This window comes from Microcaecilia unicolor, chromosome 1, assembly GCF_901765095.1.
Source record: "Microcaecilia unicolor chromosome 1, aMicUni1.1, whole genome shotgun sequence".
Classification (NCBI taxonomy): Eukaryota; Metazoa; Chordata; class Amphibia; order Gymnophiona; family Siphonopidae; genus Microcaecilia; species Microcaecilia unicolor.
In genome coordinates this window covers 390,330,543-390,350,079 of record NC_044031.1, presented here as the reverse complement: position 1 = coordinate 390,350,079, position 19,537 = coordinate 390,330,543, and the positions used below count along the sequence as shown (strand labels likewise).

The window sequence follows — 19,537 nt, the reverse complement described above, 5'->3', positions numbered from 1 at the left end:
GTGAGTAAAGCGAAGTTTTCCAGATTTGGTCTGCTGGATATTCATCGGGGATTGGGTCCAGATAGTCAATGAATTTTTCATGGTCAGTGGTGTTAAGTGGTAACGTGATTTGTAGCTTTATAATTTTCTCGTTGAAGTATTTAGCAAGGTTGTCTGCTGATGGGGTGTCTATGTTGGTTGTGGTAATCGGTGTGGTATCTAGTAGTTTGCTCACGAGTTGGAAAAGTTTATGCGTGTCTTTGTAGTCTGACCCTATTTTGGTTTTGTAGTATGACCTTTTGGTTTGTCTTATTGCATATTTGTATTTTCTTTGCATTTGTTTCCATGCATTAAGTGTGTGTTCATCTTTTATTTTATTCTATGCTCGTTCAAGCCTCCTAACTTGTGTTTTTAGTTTTTTCAGTTCTTCGTTAAACCATGGTAACGAGTTGTGTCTTCGTGAGGTTCTTGTTTGTAGTGGTGCTATTTTGTCTAATATGCTTCTGCAGCTGTTGTCCCAATCTAGGAGATAGTGTTTCAAGTCCGTTTGTGCTATCCATTCGTTCTTGTAGATCTGTTGCCAGAATGTTACAGGGTCAGTTTGGCCTTGCGTATTAAAAGGGTTAAAAACAATACATAATTTAAATAGGATACCTCCCATACAACAGTCTTGCACCAGGCACTGCACTAAGGTGCGTGCCTTTGGCGGCGCGCTAAGCAATGGAGCACCATTAGACGCCACAGGAAAAAGCCTGCAGCGTCTGATGTTGGGTCTAGATGGGCGGAACTTGCTCCCACACCCAGGAACTAGCGAGCAGGAACAAGGCAGATGACAGCGAATATCCAATTTCTCACTAGGAAGAAACAATACACAGCTTGCCGATCCAGGATGTGAGTAGAGAAAGCAGAAATTACCTTGGTGCATGGGAAAAACCTGCACAGTGGCATGCTAAGCCCATTTTTTACCACAGTTATGGCCTCTAACCATAATGCTTCCCCTTGGCTTCATAGTAAGATGTTTCATTGTATTGTATGAACAGCATTAGCATCATATCTGTTTGAATGTTCTACCATGCTGTCTATTGCAGTATTATTTGTATTGTACTGATATTTATCATATTTATTATATAATTCTACAATACTAGGTTTCAGTTTGCCATTTTCAAGTTTTTCTCATTGATTATATTTATGCTTATATTTGGTCATTTTACTGTTAATGCTGTTAACAAAATTGTGAGTTTTATGTTACATTGTACCTGTTGTATTCTGCCTTGGGTGAATTTCTTCATAAAAGTAGCTAGCAAATACTAATACATAATTCTAACAGTCTTTACATACCCTACACTAAGCACAGCTTGTGACCTAGAAACAAGGCCAACTGTTTTCCCACATTACGAACAAGAAGGAACTCATGCATACTTATTGTGGACTAGTAAAAAAAGGCCCGTTTCTGGAGCCAATGAAACGGGCGCTAGCAAGGCTTTCCTGTGGCCCCCCGCCCCAGCCGTCGTCGATGTTGGTGAATTGCTCCGCCTCCGCCCTCAACGTCATAACGTTTGACACGAGGGTGGGGCCCAGAGACTGTGATTTTCGAGGCTTCAGAGCTTCGAACATACGAACCTTGGCTTCAGTGACGTCAGCAGCCAATAGAACGTTGAGGGTGAGTTTTATATATATAGATATGCTAACAAGTGGGAAAAGCATCAGTGGCATAGCTAGGTAGGGCGCAAGGGGAGCGGTCGCTCCCCCAAATGGATTGTGGGGTCCGACTGGGGTTAACCTCTCATGTGCCGGTCTCAGCCGGGCGCCAATTCACTCAGTGGGTGGAGTTCAGAGGGATTGAGGTAGAGGGGCTCCTGGATTTGAGGGCTGACCAGACAATGTGTTCCCAGAGGTTGTGGGACCAGGTGAAAGAAGGGAAAAGGGAGAGGGCAGAAGGCGTAGGCTAATAAACATTCAGTGCATCCATGGGGCTACCTCACAATACCCCGTTCATCGGGTGCAGATTAAGAGCTGGGCAGGGACCCATGAGGTGGAGGTGGCGGTACTACCCCGGCTGCCCCAAAATTTGATTTTAGGGCGGGATTGGGCTCCTTTTGGCCAGTACCTGGGGATTCGGACAGGACTGGTGATGACACGGGCCCAGAGTAAGCAGGGGGAGGGGAATAGGCCCACAGTTTCTCAGGTATTCCCATTCCAGATGGACATTTTTGGAGCCCCGGACAGGGAGAAGCCTGGCTGTAGCCAGAAGAAGCGAGCCCAGCAGCGTAGGAGAGCTGATTTGAATAAGCATGGGGAATTTCCCCAAGACCCGGCGGGGGTGCGGGAGAAGTTTCCTTACTTCCATAAGGAGCAGGAAACGGATGCTAGCTTACGGTACGCCTGGGAGCGGGCGGGACAGGAGGGAGAGCAGATTTTTCCGCGATTCAGTGTGGACCAGGGGCTACTATTCCGTATAGCTCGGGTGAAGAGGGTACCAGAAAGCAGTTAGTGGTGCCCCAGGGTTTCAGGGAGTTGGTTATGCGGCTAGCTCATGATCACCCTTTGGGGGGGCATAAGGGGGTCCAAGGGACACTTACGCAGGTGCTTCTCCGTTTCTATTGGCCTGGGGTGTACAAGGGTATTGAGCAGTTCTGCGCTGCATGTGCCCTGTGCCAAAAGGTGTCGGAGAAGGTGCCTGCCCGGGTACCCCTATGTCCTCTGCCCCGGATAGCTATCCCAATGGCCCGGGTGGCCATGGATATGATTGGCCCCATCACCAAGAGGAAGCGGGGTTTCTCATATATATTGGTGGTTGTGGATATGGCTACTAGGTATCCTTGGGCAATTCCGCTCCGTAACACCTCAGCAAAAGTCATAGCCTCCCATCTCATACAGATTTTCTGTGAGGTGGGGTTCCCCAGAGAGGTATTAACAGACAGGGGTACCAATTTTTTGTCACATACTCTGAAACAGGTATGGGAGGCATTTGGGATCCAGCACATACAGTGGTGGAAATAAGTATTTGATCCCTTGCTGATTTTGTAAGTTTGCCCACTGACAAAGACATGAGCAGCCCATAATTGAAGGGTAGGTTATTGGTAACAGTGAGAGATAGCACATCACAAATTAAATCCGGAAAATCACATTGTGGAAAGTATATGAATTTATTTGCATTCTGCAGAGGGAAATAAGTATTTAATCCCTCTGGCAAACAAGACCTAATACTTGGTGGCAAAACCCTTGTTGGCAAGCACAGCGGTCAGACGTCTTCTGTAGTTGATGATGAGGTTTGCACACATGTCAGGAGGAATTTTGGTCCACTCCTCTTTGCAGATCATCTCTAAATCATTAAGAGTTCTGGGCTGTCGCTTGGCAACTCGCAGCTTCAGCTCCCTCCATAAGTTTTCAATGGGATTAAGGTCTGGTGACTGGCTAGGCCACTCCATGACCCTAATGTGCTTCTTCCTGAGCCACTCCTTTGTTGCCTTGGCTGTATGTTTTGGGTCATTGTCGTGCTGGAAGACCCAGCCACGACCCATTTTTAAGGCCCTGGCGGAGGGAAGGAGGTTGTCACTCAGAATTGTACGGTACATGGCCCCATCCATTCTCCCATTGATGCGGTGAAGTAGTCCTGTGCCCTTAGCAGAGAAACACCCCCAAAACATAACATTTCCACCTCCATGCTTGACAGTGGGGACGGTGTTCTTTGGGTCATAGGCAGCATTTCTCTTCCTCCAAACACGGCGAGTTGAGTTCATGCCAAAGAGCTCAATTTTTGTCTCATCTGACCACAGCACCTTCTCCCAATCACTCTCGGCATCATCCAGGTGTTCACTGGCAAACTTCAGACGGGCCGTCACATGTGCCTTCCGGAGCAGGGGGACCTTGCGGGCACTGCAGGATTGCAATCCGTTATGTCGTAATGTGTTACCAATGGTTTTCGTGGTGACAGTGGTCCCAGCTGCCTTGAGATCATTGACAAGTTCCCCCCTTGTAGTTGTAGGCTGATTTCTAACCTTCCTCATGATCAAGGATACCCCACGAGGTGAGATTTTGCGTGGAGCCCCAGATCTTTGTCGATTGACAGTCATTTTGTACTTCTTCCATTTTCTTACTATGGCACCAACAGTTGTCTCCTTCTCGCCCAGCGTCTTACTGATGGTTTTGTAGCCCATTCCAGCCTTGTGCAGGTGTATGATCTTGTCCCTGACATCCTTAGACAGCTCCTTGCTCTTGGCCATTTTGTAGAGGTTAGAGTCTGACTGATTCACTGAGTCTGTGGACAGGTGTCTTTCATACAGGTGACCATTGCCGACAGCTGTCTGTCATGCAGGTAACGAGTTGATTTGGAGCATCTACCTGGTCTGTAGGGGCCAGATCTCTTACTGGTTGGTGGGGGATCAAATACTTATTTCCCTCTGCAGAATGCAAATAAATTCATATACTTTCCACAATGTGATTTTCCGGATTTAATTTGTGATGTGCTATCTCTCACTGTTACCAATAACCTACCCTTCAATTATGGGCTGCTCATGTCTTTGTCAGTGGGCAAACTTACAAAATCAGCAAGGGATCAAATACTTATTTCCACCACTGTACATACAGCGGCCTACCACCCCCAGACCTATGGGTTGGTGGAGCGCTTCAATAAGACCCTGAAAATGCTGTTAAGAAAGGGACTTGGAATCCATCATGAACAGTGGCATTTGTTACTTCCTTTTGTGTTGTATGTGTGTCAGGAAAGTGTGCAAGCCTCCCTAAAGGTCTCTCCGTTTGAGATGATGTATGGGAGAGTACCCAGGGGAGTGCTGGACATTCTAAAAGAGCAGTGGGTGCCACCCGAGGAGCAGGATAAGGAAGTTAATAGGTATTTGGTTGATCTAAAGGAGCGCTTGAGGAGGGTACAGGAGGGGGCGCAGCAGCAGCTAGCCAGAAGCCAGGTCACCCAAAAGACCTATTATGATAGGAAGAGTGCTAATCGGACATTTCAGGTGGGGCAAAAAGTGCTGGTATTGATATCTGACTCACCACATAAATTCACAAGCCAGTGGAAAGGGCCTGTAACGATAGAGAAACAGTTAGGTCCCACCACCTATGCCGTGAGACATGAGCAAGGACGGATACAAACGTATCGTGAACATTCTGAAGCCCTGGCGGGAGAGAAAGGGGTTATGGAGTCAGGGGATACAGGAAGGGGAAGAAGACCTGGGGCCCCAGATTACAGAGTTCTCACAGAGGGGGGAACCCCAGATAGATCCAGGCCTTAGTGAACCCCAGCAGCGGGATCTGCAGGCACTCCTAGATGAGTTTTGGGATGTGTTGACCGCTCGTCCCGGGGAGACCACTCTCATAACTCATGATATTATATCAGAACCAGGGAGAGTAGTGAGGCAGCGGCCCTATCGTCTCTCACCTCCCAAGCAGCAAGAGGTGGTCCGGCAGGTTAAGGAGATGGTATCCTTTGGGGTAATCGAGGAGTCATTCAGTCCCTGCTCAAGCCCAGTGGTGCTCGTACCAAAAGCTGATGGTACTTGGCGGTTCTGCATTGACTTCCGCCAAGTCAATGCCCTGTCCACCCCGGATGCTTACCCAATGCCCCGCATTGAGGAATTACTGGATCATCTGGGAACCGCCAGGTATCTGTCTACCCTGGACTTGACCAAGGGCTATTGGCAGATACCCCTGGCGGAGGGAGCACGGCCAAAAACTGCTTTTGCTACCCCAGTAGGACTTTATCAGTTTAAAAGAATTGCATTCGGGTTGCACTCTGCAGCTGCGTCCTGCCAACGGTTGTTGGATCGAATATTACGTCCGCATCAGGAGTATGCGGCAGCATACTTGGATGATGTGGTCATCCATAGTGAGGACTGGGCCACCCATGTAGTCCGACTCAGAGGGGTAATGGATACGTTCCGACAGGCAGGTTTAACCTTAAACCCCCAGAAATGTCATTTCGGCCAGCGACGCGTGAAATATTTGGGGTACATGGTGGGGGACGGACATATCACTCTCTTGTGCAACAAAGTGGCTAGCATTAGGGAGTTTCTGCGTCTGGGGAATAAGAAAGGGTTAAGGCGATTTTTGGGCATAGTGGGCTACTATCAGAGGTTTATTCCCCATTTCGTCTCAATAGCAGCCCCTTTAACAGATAACTTGAAAAGTAAGAGCCCTAACACTCTTCAGTGGGATGGGGAAAGTCAAGAGGCCTTTGATAAGTTAAGGTCGATATTGTGTCAGGAGCCCGTACTAAGGGCAGTGGACTTTGATAAAACCTTCGTGCTCCAAGTGGACGCCTCTGGGGTGGGGTTGGGGGCAGTGTTATCCCAGCTACATGAGGGACAAGAGCATCCTCTCCTGTACCTGAGTCGCAAGTTATTACTGCATGAGACGAGGTATTCCACCATTGAGAGGGAATGTTTGGCCATCAAGTGGGCCATACAGGCCTGTCACTTCTATTTGGATGGCCGAGCATTTACGTTGGTGACTGACCACGCTCCTCTCAAATGGTTGGGACATATGAAGAACAACAATGCCCATCTTACCCGGTGGTACCTGGCCCTGCAACCCTACCGCTTCCGAGTGGAGCATCGGGTGGGTCGGCTGTTAACCAATGCCGATGTCCTGTCACGGATTGCTAGTGAAGAAATAGAAATCCCTAGCAATCAGTTGAGGATGGGGGTATGTGAGAGTGCAGGTGAAAGGGGATCCGGGAAGGCACGAAGAAAGGGGGTACAGGGAGCCGGGGAATCCCAACGGGGCAGATTTCATGTGCACAACACCCACATTCAGAAAGCTGAGCTACCGGAGGCAGAGAGGTTGGTTGGGTTAAGGAAGAAGGGGAGGAATTACCAGTCCCAGAATCCTTCTCTTCCCCACCCGGCTGTGCAAGAGTTAGGGGAGGAGATAGAAGATTGGAAAATGGTCTCTGAGGAAGGTGATGAGGGCCAGCTGGAGAGATTGGGGGTGGGGGAAGTTGAAGAGGAGGATAAAATGGAGATTACTGAAGGACTAGGGGAGGAACAGATGGAGATTGGAGCCCTGGCTCAAACCCAAAAAGCTGCTGTAAGAGGGTGGCTAGCTGTACCTTGGAGAGACTGGTGGAAGACCGGAGGAGAGAGGCTGAGGCACTGGGGGGAAATCTCTACTAAAGAGGAAACAGGTGCAGCCTGTGGAAGAGAAAGAGAGCTGGGCACAATTGAAACCCCAGCCTGAACCAGGTGGGAATAAAGCTGTGTAACCGTGCTGTAAGAAGGTGCAAGAAAGACTGTGTAAACTGTTTCATACTAAAAAGGTCTGGGCTGCAACCTACCAATCTATTTGGTTTTTCCCTCTGATAATGTACTGTTCCCTAAGTGAAGTAATCTGAGCTGAAGTGAAGTGAAGTTATATGGACTGTTTTTGAACCTGAATTTGACTGTGTTGAACCTGAATTGTGCTCTGGGCTGCTAGCCTAAACAACCTGGAGTGAAGAGTGTTTTGTTGATTTGAAGCAAGAAAATAAAAGCTCTTACTTATAAACATTGGGCTTTGAATGTGCCTCTGTGAAAGGAACGGAGGGAGGAGGAAGTCCTGGGAGTTCACAGGGCCTGGACCCAAAGCTCAGAGGAGCCAGATTGCTGTGGGGTGAAGGCAACAGTCGTGTGGAGGAAGAGGCAGCTAAGCAGGGTCAAGCCTGGCTGGGTCCTGGATGGGCGACCCAGCTACAATATTAATATTTTAACTTTGTGGTAATTTATTCTGTACCTGGCAAGTGTATTCAGTGTTTGTGACTGAGGCCAGGTACTCTGTTTGCATCTAGTTTCTATTTAAGCATCTGTAAGAATTCAACTTGTTCCAGTTTTCCAATAGGCATATTGATGTTCTAGTTCTTACTGTAATATTTCCTGTGTTCCATTTTTCTAGATAAGGTCTTTGTTGTGTTGCTTCTCTAAATCAGTGGTGATATGGTCAAGTAGATTATACAGCTTTTGAGTGACTTTTGTAGGCTTTGTATTACAGGTACAGCTGTTCCTCAGCAGAGTACAAGAGCGTTCCTGCTGCTGGTGTCACCAGACTCATAGCTGAAGAATGGAGTGTGGCACCAGCACTGCACTCTTCAGTCATGATCATGATGCAGAGGCGTATCTGGACTCAGGCGGTAGGGGGGGGCCAGAGCCAGAGGGAGGGGACACATTTTAGCCCCCCCCCCCCCCCCCCCCCACCAACGAATCTCTCCACCCCCCTGCTCTCACCAACCCTCCCCCGCTGCCGTCGCTTACCTTTGCTGGCGGGGGACCCCAACCCCCCGCCAGCCGAGGTCCTCTCTTCCGTTGCAGGCTGCAAGTTGCAAAGCTTCCTGTTCTTCTGAGTCTGACGTCCTGCACGTACAACGCGCAGGACGTCAGACTCAGTTTCAAATTCTGAGTCTGACGTCCTGCACGTTGTACGTGCAGGACATCAGACTCAGAAGAACAGGAAGCTTTGCAACTTGCAGCCTGCTGCAATGGAAGAGAGGACCTCGGCTGGCGGGGTTTGGGGTCCCCTGCCAGCAAAGATCAGTGACAGGTTGGCGGCGGTAGGGGGGTCCAGGCCAAAATCTGCGGGGGCCCAGGCCCCTGTGGCCCCACGCAGATACGCCCCTGTCATGATGACACTAGCAGCACGAGCACTCCTGGTTGACAGAATAAGAATTGTAGCTAAGTGCTAAAGAGCCAACATGGGGTGTGGATGGTAATTGACTGCAAATACTTTGCTTCATAATTCAGGAAAAATTCAGTGAAAAATGTTTGGGCAATTCATAACGTGTTACCGAGCAGCATTCTTAGATGACTATCAGCTAACTAACCATAACAAAAATAACATCAATTTTTCTATTGTGCAATGCCTTTCTCCACTACCAGGGAGTAGACACATGCTCATACTGTTTCCTATGGTTTCCAGTTTGGCTTCTGCTAGTTCAGTTGTGTGATCATTGCTGGTGCCTATTTTACAAAGGTCTACTCCCCCTGACCTTAAAACCTAGCTACGCCTCTGAAAAGCATATGGAACATGGCTTATGGACTTCTTTCAAACAGTTCTCTGTGTGTGCATTTTTCATATTCAAGAACTCTCTGCATATTTTAAGAAAATATTAATCTCTTTGGCTGTGCCTGGTGAGCAATAATAAATTGACATTGTCAGCAAAAAGTCTATTTTTATTAAGCATGTAAGGGATCATCTTTTTCTTTCTCATGGTGATTTTTTTTTAATTTTTTAAAAACCTTTTTTTGAGCAAAAATGTTTACTTTTCTTTGCTTTTCTTTATATTTACACAGAAGAACCTGTAACTTACAGTATTTCTGAAGGTAGTTATATCCAGATTGGAAACTACAACTATATGACTGTCGCAAGTGAATTGCCTGAAACCACAGAAATAGCAGAAAACAGCTATTCACGTTATAAAGTTCTTGGCATATTTGGTAAGGAATGTATTTCTCTTTGTTAGAGATGTCTGTGCTTTAAGAATTTGTATTTTTTTGTTTTATTCTAGTTCTAATTTGTTTAATTTACTAATTACCCAAGCCATATTGCCTCCCATGGCCTAAAATGTATACAGATATCCTCTCACAAGGTGTGGGAATATCACTGATCTGTTTGGAGTTCTGATTCATATGGTGCAGAGCATGTTGAAGCTACTTGAGAATCTGTATAGAAACCTCCCATGAAACTCCAGATCTACTTTCAGTGTAAAATTATTTTCCTGAAATTGAAAACTGGTAAAATGTGGTTCCCAAACCTTTCTCTATTGTCCAATAGCTATTCTGTTCAGGGTATCCACAATGAACATGCATGAAGGAACTCATGTATATATATTGTGTATATATATTGTGGATAAGCTTGTCTAACATAGCTTATAGACTTCTTTCAAACCCTTCTGAATGTGTTCATGAGTACGTATCTGTGTGTGTGTCTCTGACCTGGAAAGAGGAAGGAAAAGGTGGTGTGAACTGAGCAGTTCTAAACATTCCACTCAAAAAATAATAAAATGGCACCAAGTGAAATAATGTATCTATCCATTAGAGCAGTGCTTCTCAATGCAGTCCTTGAAGTACACCTAGCCCCATCAGGTTTTCAGGATATCCACAATAAGTATACATGAGATAAATTTGCATGCACTGCCTCCTTGGTATGTAAATCTATTTCATTCATGTTTGTTGTGAATATCCTGAAAACCTGATGGGACTAGGTGTCCTCAAGGACTGGGTTGATAAGCACTGCATTAGAGGTCACAGTCAACAAATTCCAAAGGATGGATTTTACAGTGTAACCACAGGGGTGCCAGTAGTTCTTCACCATTATGAGGAAGGACTACTCCTGGCGGAATTCTGTGCGAAAATAAAAATTCTGCACACACAGTTTTAAAATTCGGCAACTCTTTTTGTCCCAGTAACTCGATATAACCACTATCCTAGACCCTTAATTAATTAAAATGCAATAGCAAAAAAAGTGTTATTTCTCAAATAATGCAGGATTTTTAAGGATTTAGGGCAGAATTCCCCTAAGAATACCCATCTTACACACCATAACTATAGGCCCTGGTTTTTGGGGCTCTTTATAAATCTATAGAGCCTGAGGAAAGCTTGGAGTTGCTAATTCTTACAGTAACAATTGCAGTACTTTCACAAAGTCAGTGAGTGGTGGCAGCTCAGATCTTCTCTCAGGCTCCGTGAATTGATGAATAAAAATCAGACGCCCTAAACCCCATGCCCTCTGGCCATCCCCCTTCCCAACACACATACACTCCCTATTCATGTTTAACTTGTGTCCTTGCCATTTTTCCCCAGTCAGGCAGTAGGGTTGCCAAGACAGGCAGTCACCCCAACAAGCCAACCTATTCTCTCCTTCCTCAAATAGAGTCTACCTGCTCTCCCACTCAAGCAGTCAGGGAGCCTGGCTTCCTTCCCCCACATTCTGACAAGCAGATAGCCAGTGTGCTCCAAGACCCCCACCTAAAGCAGTGGTGTAGCTACGGATGGGTCTGGGTGGGCACAGGCCCACCCATTCTTGGCTAAGGCCCACCCAAGACAACTCAGCAGTGGCCGTCTTGCTCCCCTCTCTCCCACATCTGGATCCAGCATTTGCCCTCGCTCATCCACCCACAGCCTAAACCTTCCGCTTCCCAGTGTACCTCATCAGCTTTGCAGATGGGGGCAGCAATACATATCAACTGCCTGTGCAGGTCCCACAGGCTCCCCTCTGCTGCATCCCACCAGAGAGGAAACTGGAAATGACGTCTGTGAGGGCAGGATGAGGCAGAGGGAAGCCTGTGGGACCAGCTCAGATAGCAGATGCACCTTGCTGCCACTGCCTGTGAAGAAGCTGAGGTACATGAAGGGGGGGGGGGGAGTTGCCAAGCTACGACATCAAATGCCGGATCCAGGGGCAGAAGAGAGGGAGCAGGACAGGATAAAGAGGCGGGGGTTTAGCTTGGGAAGGCCCACCCAACTTAACTGTGGGCTATTCCTTGAGGTACCAACTTTCAGACACATAAGACTCGATAATTATTGTTCTACAGTGGTTCAAGTTGAAGGCACTCAACTGTGGGACACTTTGCCATATGAGATACGAAGTATCAGCTCAGTGGTAACATGAACAAGGGTGGCCCAGAGCCCAAGTAAGATAGAACCACATAGCGGTTTCAGACAGTGAAAAATTGAAAGCAATTAAAAGCTTTTCTTTTTACAAATTTATGGCTCTTGAGCTTTTTGATGTTACTAGTATGCCAGCTGGTTGAGCTGTGAAAGTAACAGGTATTGCATCAAACCTTACATCATTGTTAAGTTTTGTTGTGATTCTGTTTTGTGTTTTTATTGATTTTTATGTGTATTTTATTTTGTGCACCACCTAAAATGCTCAGCACAGTTTATAAATATTTTAAATAAATGTTATGCAGTTTCAAAAAGTAGACTCAACAATCCTGCTTCATATAAGCAAAACATTCAAAGGAAAAAATACAATAAGGAATTAACACATTCACTTTAGATCTCTATCCTAATAGGAAGGGAAGGTGAAAGTCAAAAGAGGAGATCAGTTAGGAACTAACTGAATAAAATAATAAGAAGTATGAAGAAGTGCTTAATGTGTTTCTTTTAGGATGACTTATCACTCTCATGAGCTACTCCCACTCTACACAAGTCTATTTCCAGAGCTTTTTACCATCAAGAAAATCTAAGCAGATCTGGGGCAAGAAAAAACATAAATATTGTCAGCATATTTAAATAAACATTTATATGGATGCCAAAGTAAAAGAATTTACACCCAGGCATGTGTCTCCTGATGCATAATATGAAAAGCTTTCTGGCTCTCTTGGGTTGATTGGGCAACATCCATAAAAATGCAAATCTTTTGACCTATAAAAATAGTTGTGCCTTACAGAATACAGTGCAATCTGCTTAAGTGCAAGAGTCTGGGACCAAAGAAATGCATGCAGTTAACCAGAGCGTGCACTTAACCGTTGTGACCCAAAGAAGCTTGACATCTGATAAACATATGTACAGTACTGTCTATTATTATACGTACAGTATACAGTCTCAGTTAACTGACATTAGGCTGGCTTGAAGTAATCAGTTATAGTCCTCTGTACACTCTTGGGTCTGTGAGTTCCATAGACCACGTCTGCCAGACAGTAAAAACCGTCATAGCACTGACATCCAGTGGCATCCTGATAGGCCAGCATAGTGTTGAGACTCTCCAGCGCTCTTGCAAAAGTTACAGGAGGAGGTTATAGAATTTTGTCAGCATGTGCCTCGCTGCTCATTTCCTCATCTGTTCTATCATCAGCCATTGTTGCCTGCGTGTAGGCGCATATCTCGACATCAGTGCTGTCTTCAGCTGTTTTGTAGATTGTAATCAACAGTTCTCCGAGGACAAGCAGGCTGCTTGTTCTCACTGATGGGGTGACGTCCACGGCAGCCCCAGGATCAGAAGATCTTCCTAGCAACAGAAGTTTGCTAGCTCTCGCAAAATCCGCATGGATCACGCATGCGCGACCGTCTTCCCACCCACTACAGCGTGCTCCTCAGTTTCTCTTTTTCCGCGGTCAGAACGGACGTGTATCGCTCGTTCGCGGCCCCAGAGAGGCCCCCGTCGGTTCATGAACTTGTGTCCGATACTGATGGTGAGGCCTCGTGGGAGGTGGAGGAGGACACCAGGTATTTCTCTGACGAGGAGTCTTGTGGTCTTCCTTCCGATCCCACCCCTTCGCCAGAGAGAAAGCTTTCTCCCCCTGAGAGTCTGTCTTTCTCTTTTTTTTGTCCGGGAAATGTCTACAGCCATTCCCTTCCCAGTGGTTACTGAGGATGAGCCCAGGGCTGAGATGTTCGAGGTCCTGGACTATCCTTCATCACCTAAGGATTCATCCACTGTTCCCCTTCATAATGTCCTGAAGCAGACATTGATGGTGAACTGGGCGAAACCGTTAAGTAAACCCTACATTCCCAAAACGATTGAGTCCCAGTATCGAGTCCATGGGGACCCGGAGTTGATGAGGACCCAGTTGCCTCATGACTCTGGAGTTGTGGACTCGGCTCTCAAGAAAGCCAAGAGTAGTAGAGATTACGCCTTGGCGCCACCGGGCCGTGAATCTAAGACTCTTGACACTTTTGGGAGGAAGGCCTACCATTCTGCTATGCTCGTGTCCAAGATTCAATCCTACCAGCTCTACATGAGCATACACATGCGGAACAATGTGCGGCAACTGGAGAACTTGGTCGATAAGCTCCCATTGGAGCAGGCCAAGCCTTTTCAGGAGGTGGTCAGGCAGCTGAAGGCGTGTAGGAAATTCCTGTCCAGGGGTGCCTACGACACTTTTGATGTAGCGTCCAGGACCGCTGCTCAGGGTATAGTGATGCGCAGACTCTCATGGCTGTGTTCCTCTGACCTGGAGAATAGAGTCCAGCAGCGGATTACAGATGCTCCTTGCCGGGGGGATAACCTTTTTGGTGAGCGCGTCGAACAGGTGGTAGAACAGCTCCACCAGCGGGACACCGCATTCGACAAGCTCTCCCACCGGGCGCCTTCAGCATCTACCTCTTCAGGTAGACGTTTATACAGGACGAGGAGGAATGTTCCCTATGCTTCTAATAGGCATAGGTACAATCCACCTTCCCGCCAGCCTGCTCAGGCTAGGCCCCAGCGTGCTCGTTAACGTCAACAGTGTGCGCCTCAACAGGCCCCTGCAGCTCCTCAGCAAAAGCAAGGGACGGGCTTTTGACTGGCTTCAGGCGAGCATAGCCGAGATAAAAGTGTCTGTGCCGGACGACTTGCCGGTCGGAGGGAGGTTAAAATTTTTTCACCAGAGGTAGCCTCTCATAACCTCCGACCAGTGGATTCTCCAAATAGTCTGGCTAGGATACGCCCCCAATTTGATCTCAAAACCTCCAAATTGTCCTCCGGGAGCTCAGTCTTTCAGCTTCTAGCACAAGCAGGTACTTGCAGAGGAACTCTCCGCCCTTCTCAGCGCCAATGCGGTCGAGCCCATGCCACCGGGGCAAGAAGGGCTGGGATTCTATTCCAGTTACTTCCTTGTGGAAAAGAAAACAGGGGGGATGCGTCCCATCCTAGACCTAAGGGCCCTGAACAAATACCTGGTTCGAGAAAACTTCAGGATGCTTTCCCTTTGCACCCTTCTTCCCTTGATTCAGAAAAACAATTGGCTATGCTCTCTGGACTTAAAGGATGCTTATAGTCACATCCCGATACTGCCAGCTCACAGACAGTATCTTCGATTCCGTCTGGGAACACGGCATTTTCAGTACTGTGTGCTACCCTTTGGTGTGGCCTCTGCACCCAGGGTGTTCATGAAATGCGTGGCTGTAGTGGCGGCGTCTCTACGCAGACTGGGAGTGCATGTGTTCCCTTATCTCGACGATTGGCTGGTAAAGAACACCTCGAAGGCAGGAGCTCTACAGTCCATGCAGGTGACTATTCAACTCCTGGAGCTACTGAGGTTTGTGATAAATTATCCAAAGTCCCACCTTCTTCCAGTTCAAAGACTAGAATTCATAGGAGCTCTGCTGGACTCCCAGATGGCTCATGCCTACCTCCCCGAGGCCAGGACGGACAATCTCTTGTCCCTGGTCTCCTGGGTACGAGCGTCTCAGCGGATCACAGCTCGGCAGATGTTGAGATTGCTCGGCCACATGGCCTCCACAGTCCATGTGACTCCCATGGCCCGTCTTCACATGAGATCTGCTCAATGGACTCTAGCTTCCCAGTGGTATCAAGCTGTGGGGGAACTAGAAGACGTGATCCACCTGTCCACAGTTTTTCTCAGATCCCTACATTGGTGGACAATTCGCTCCAATTTGGCCTTGGGAAGTCCCTTTCAAATTCCTCAGCCGCAAAAAGTGCTGACTACGGATGCGTCTCTCCTAGGGTGGGGAGCTTATGTCGATGGGCTTCACACCCAGGGATGTTGGTCCCTCCAGGAGACAGGTTTTCAGATCAACCTCCTGGAGTTACGAGCAGTCTGTAACGCACTGAAGGTTTTCGGAGATCGGCTATCCAACCAAATTATCCAAATTCAGACAGACAATCAGGTTGCCATGTATTACATCAACAAGCAGGGGGGCACCAGATCTCGCCCCCTGTGTCAGGAAGCCGTCGGGATGTGGCTTTGGGCTCGCCGTCATGGCATGTTTCTCCAAGTCACGTACCTGGCAGGCGTAAACAACAGTCTGGCCGACAGGTTGAGCAGGATAATGCAACCTCACGAGTGGTCTCTCAATTCGAGAGTAGTTCGCAAGATCTTTCAAGCATGGGGCACCCCCTTGGTAGATCTTTTTGCCACTCAGGACAATCACAAGGTCCCTCAGTTCTGTTCCATACTTCAGGCCCACGGCAGACTAGCATCGGATGCCTTTCTCCTGCATTGGGGGAAGGGCCTCCTGTACGCGTATCCTCCCATACCCTTGGTAGGGAAGACTTTGCTGAAACTCCAGTAGGACCATGGAACCATGATTCTGATCACTCCATTCTGGCTTGACAGATCTGGTTCCCTCTTCTTCTGGAGTTGTCTTCCGAAGAACCGTGGGGATTGGAGTATTTTCCAACCCTCATAACTCAGAACGAGGGGGCGTTTCTGCATTCCAACCTCCAGTCCATGGCTCTCACGGCCTGGATGTTGAGAGCGTAGACTTTGCCTCCTTGGGTCTTTCGGAGGGTGTCAGTCTTGCTTGCTTCCAGGAAAGATTCCATGAAGAGGTGTTATGCTTCCAAGTGGAAGAGGTTTGCCATCTGGTGTGATAGCCAGGCCCTAGATCCTCGTTCTTGTCCTGCACAGACCCTGCTTGAATACCTTCTGCACTTGTCTGAGGCTGGTCTTAAGACCAACTCTGTAAGAGTTCATCTTAACGCAATCAGTGCTTTTCATTACCGTGTAGAGGATAAGCCTATCTCGGGACAGCCTTTAGTTCTTCAATTTATGAGAGGTTTGCTTTTGTCAAAGCCCCCTGTCAAACCTCCCACTGTGTCATGGGAGCTCAATGTCGTTCTCACCCAGCTGATGAAACCTCCTTTTGAGCCACTGAACTCCTGCCATCTGAAGTACTTGACCTGGAAGGTCATTTTCTTGGTGGCAGTCACTTCAGCTCGTAGACTCAATGAGCTTCAAGCCTTAGTAGCTCATGCTCCTTATACCAAATTTCATCACAACAGAGTAGTCCTCCGCACTCACCCTAAGTTCTTGCCAAAGGTAGTGTCGGAGTTCCATCTTAACCAGTCAATTGTCTTGCCAACATTCTTTCCCCGGCCTCATACCCGCCCTGCTGAACGTCAGTTGCACACATTGGACTGCAAGCGAGCATTGGCCTTCTATCTGGAGCGGACACAGCCCCACAGACAGTCCACCCAATTGTTTGTTTCTTTCGGCCCCAATAGAAGGGGAGTGGCTGTTGGGAAACGCACCATCTCAAATTGGCTAGCAGATTGCATCTCTTTCACTTACGCCCAAGCTGGGCTGACTCTTGAGGGCCATGTCACAGCTCACAGTGTTTGAGCCATGGCTGCATCAGTGGCCCACTTGAAGTCAGCCACTATTGAAGAGATTTGCAAAGCTGTGATGTGGTCATCTGTCCACACATTCACATCTCATTACTGCCTACAGCAGGATACCCGACGCGACAGTTGGTTCGGGCAGTCAGTGCTGCAGAATCTGTTTGGGGTTTAGAATCCAACTCCACCCCCTAGACCCATTTTTATTCTGTTCCAGGCTGCACTCTCAGTTAGTTGGCTATGGTTGTAGGTCAATCTCAGTTATGTCCTTGCCGTTGTGAGGCCCAATTGACCAATGTTTGTTGTTTTGAGTGAGCCTGGGGGCTAGGGATACCCCATCAGTGAGAACAAGCAGCCTGCTTGTCCTCAGAGAAATCGAGGTTACTAACCTGTAGCAGGTATTCTCTGAAGACAGCAGGCTGATTGTTCTCACAATCCCGCCCTCCTCCCCTTTGGAGTTTTCTCTTCCCTTGTCTTTGCTTTATACTGGACTGAGGAGCATGCTGTAGTGAGCGGGAAGATGGTCACGCATGCGCGATGCATGCGGATCTCGCGAGAGCTAGCAAACTTCTGTTGCTAGGCAGATCTTCCAATCCTGGGGCTGCCGTGGACATCACCCCATCAGTGAGAACAATCAGCCTGCTGTCCTTGGAGAATACCTGCTACAGGTTAGTAACCTCGCTGTACGTAGCGATGGAAATCCTCTTCAGTAACACTGGCTGGGATGTCAATAGCCTCATCATCTGACGCGTTTGCAACAGCTGCATCTGTTTTGTCCCTCTCCACATCCTTAACAAAGCCCCACTTGTAGCAGTTCACAATGGTTGCCTGTGTAACTTGACTCCAGGTTTCTTTCTGCATATGTAGGGAATCCAACAGTGATAGATTACGAGCCAGTTCAACAGCACGTTTATCCTTGGCAGTCTGGTCTTCCATAACGCTCATCAGACTACGTAGCACAAGAGCCCGATAATGTTGTTTGAAATTGACTATTATGCCCTGATCCATAGGTTGGATCATAGAGGTACGGTTTGGTGGCAGGAAGACCACCTTGACGTTAGCTTGACATCATCCCTGTGTGCGGCACAATTATCACAAAGCAGTAAAATCTGACGCTTTTGTGCCCGCATTCAAGTGTCTAACTTCTTTAGCCACTGCTTCCAGATTTCCCCAGTCATCCATGAATTTGCGTTAGCCTCGTATGACACAGGAAGTTGCTTAACTTTCTTGAAGCAATGGGCTGTTTTTTTTTTTTTTTATTTAAATATTTTATTTATAATTTTCATCCAAATTTAACAACTCACAAGAGAAGATTACAATATGAGAAAATGTACAATATCTATAATATATCTATTACAATTGAAATGTTTATACTCTACTTTCGACCAGAAATATAAAGTAATAGGATCCAAGAAAGGAAAACATTAACATAAAGGATCCAAGAAAGGAAGACATTAACATAAAGAACGTAAACGAATGCAAGGAATTCATCTAACTATGGGAGCTCCACTGGCCTAACATCAGTGGTGTGCTAGAGCCGGCTCACACCGGCTCGCACGAGCCCCTTGTTAAATTTTATTGATTTTTACGAGCCGGTTGTTGGAGTCAGGCAGCAAGCACACAATTATCTGTTTTTTTTTTTCTCCTCCTCTCTCCCTCCTCCCCAAGCCCCCACCCTCCCATAGGCTCCCAGCATACCTCGTCATGTCGTCCCTTAGGATCAAACTAAAAATATTGGTAGGGAACTGGTTCGCTCAAATAAATCTTCCTATATAAATACATAACTCAGTTATAAAGTGTAAGCATACATCTTTCAAAAAGGAGGAAAAAACGCCTCAAGAAAAAGCTTCTCCCACAGTTGTAAATGGGACAAAAGCTATCATTTCATCATCATGGGCGGTACAAAAAAACCTCCTAAATTTAATTATTTTTTATTTTTGCTTTTATAATAACTTTTACTACAAAAGAAGATTCCACCCTGCTATCCAAATTGAAATTTTTTTTTACTTAGCTTGGGCAGACTATAAACTCTCTCCTTTTTCTGACCAAAATGAAACTGTGGTCCCTTAGGATCGTCATCTCCCCCCCCCCCCCCCCCCCCTCACCACTGCCTGACCAACCGGGAGCCTTTTCTCTGCTGGATCCCACCCACAGGCAGTTGCATCAGCGGGGCTGTACAGGCAAAGACAGGCTCCGGGTGGATCAGGCAGCATCTCGTGTTACCACTACAGCTGCAGGAACAAGGAATGTTTAAACAATGGCCAGAGGGAATGGAAGCTGAGAGGTAGGATTCACAGAGGAGCAGCAGGAGGGAGATTATGCTGGGTTTGAATGAAGACAGCATGAAGTAAAAAAAAAAAAAAAAAGTTGAAGCTATTTAAGTTAGTCTGTTTCCCCTTCCCGTGTAGGCTGTCCTCGCCATTAAACTGAAAGCAAAATCAAGCAAACTTGAGCTGCTGCATGTAGGTTGTCGTTATTTATTTTTGGTAGCATTTTAATTCAATCTCTCTTATATTTTCAAACATGCCAGCTTTGGCAGCATACAGATGTACACAGAGGTCAGAGG

At 47.2% G+C, this 19,537-nt stretch overlaps 1 protein-coding gene across 2 annotated transcripts in view; it reads left to right on the top strand.

The window, feature by feature from the left end:
• The window catches only part of RIPK1 (receptor interacting serine/threonine kinase 1), a 273,536-nt gene that overhangs the window by 218,430 nt on the left and 35,569 nt on the right, over positions 1-19,537 (top strand). For both annotated transcript variants that reach the window (XM_030210928.1, XM_030210923.1), the window contains one exon: positions 9,255-9,398. In XM_030210928.1, coding sequence (XP_030066788.1) covers positions 9,255-9,398 — 144 coding nt within the window. The remainder of the gene's footprint in view (positions 1-9,254; positions 9,399-19,537) is intronic.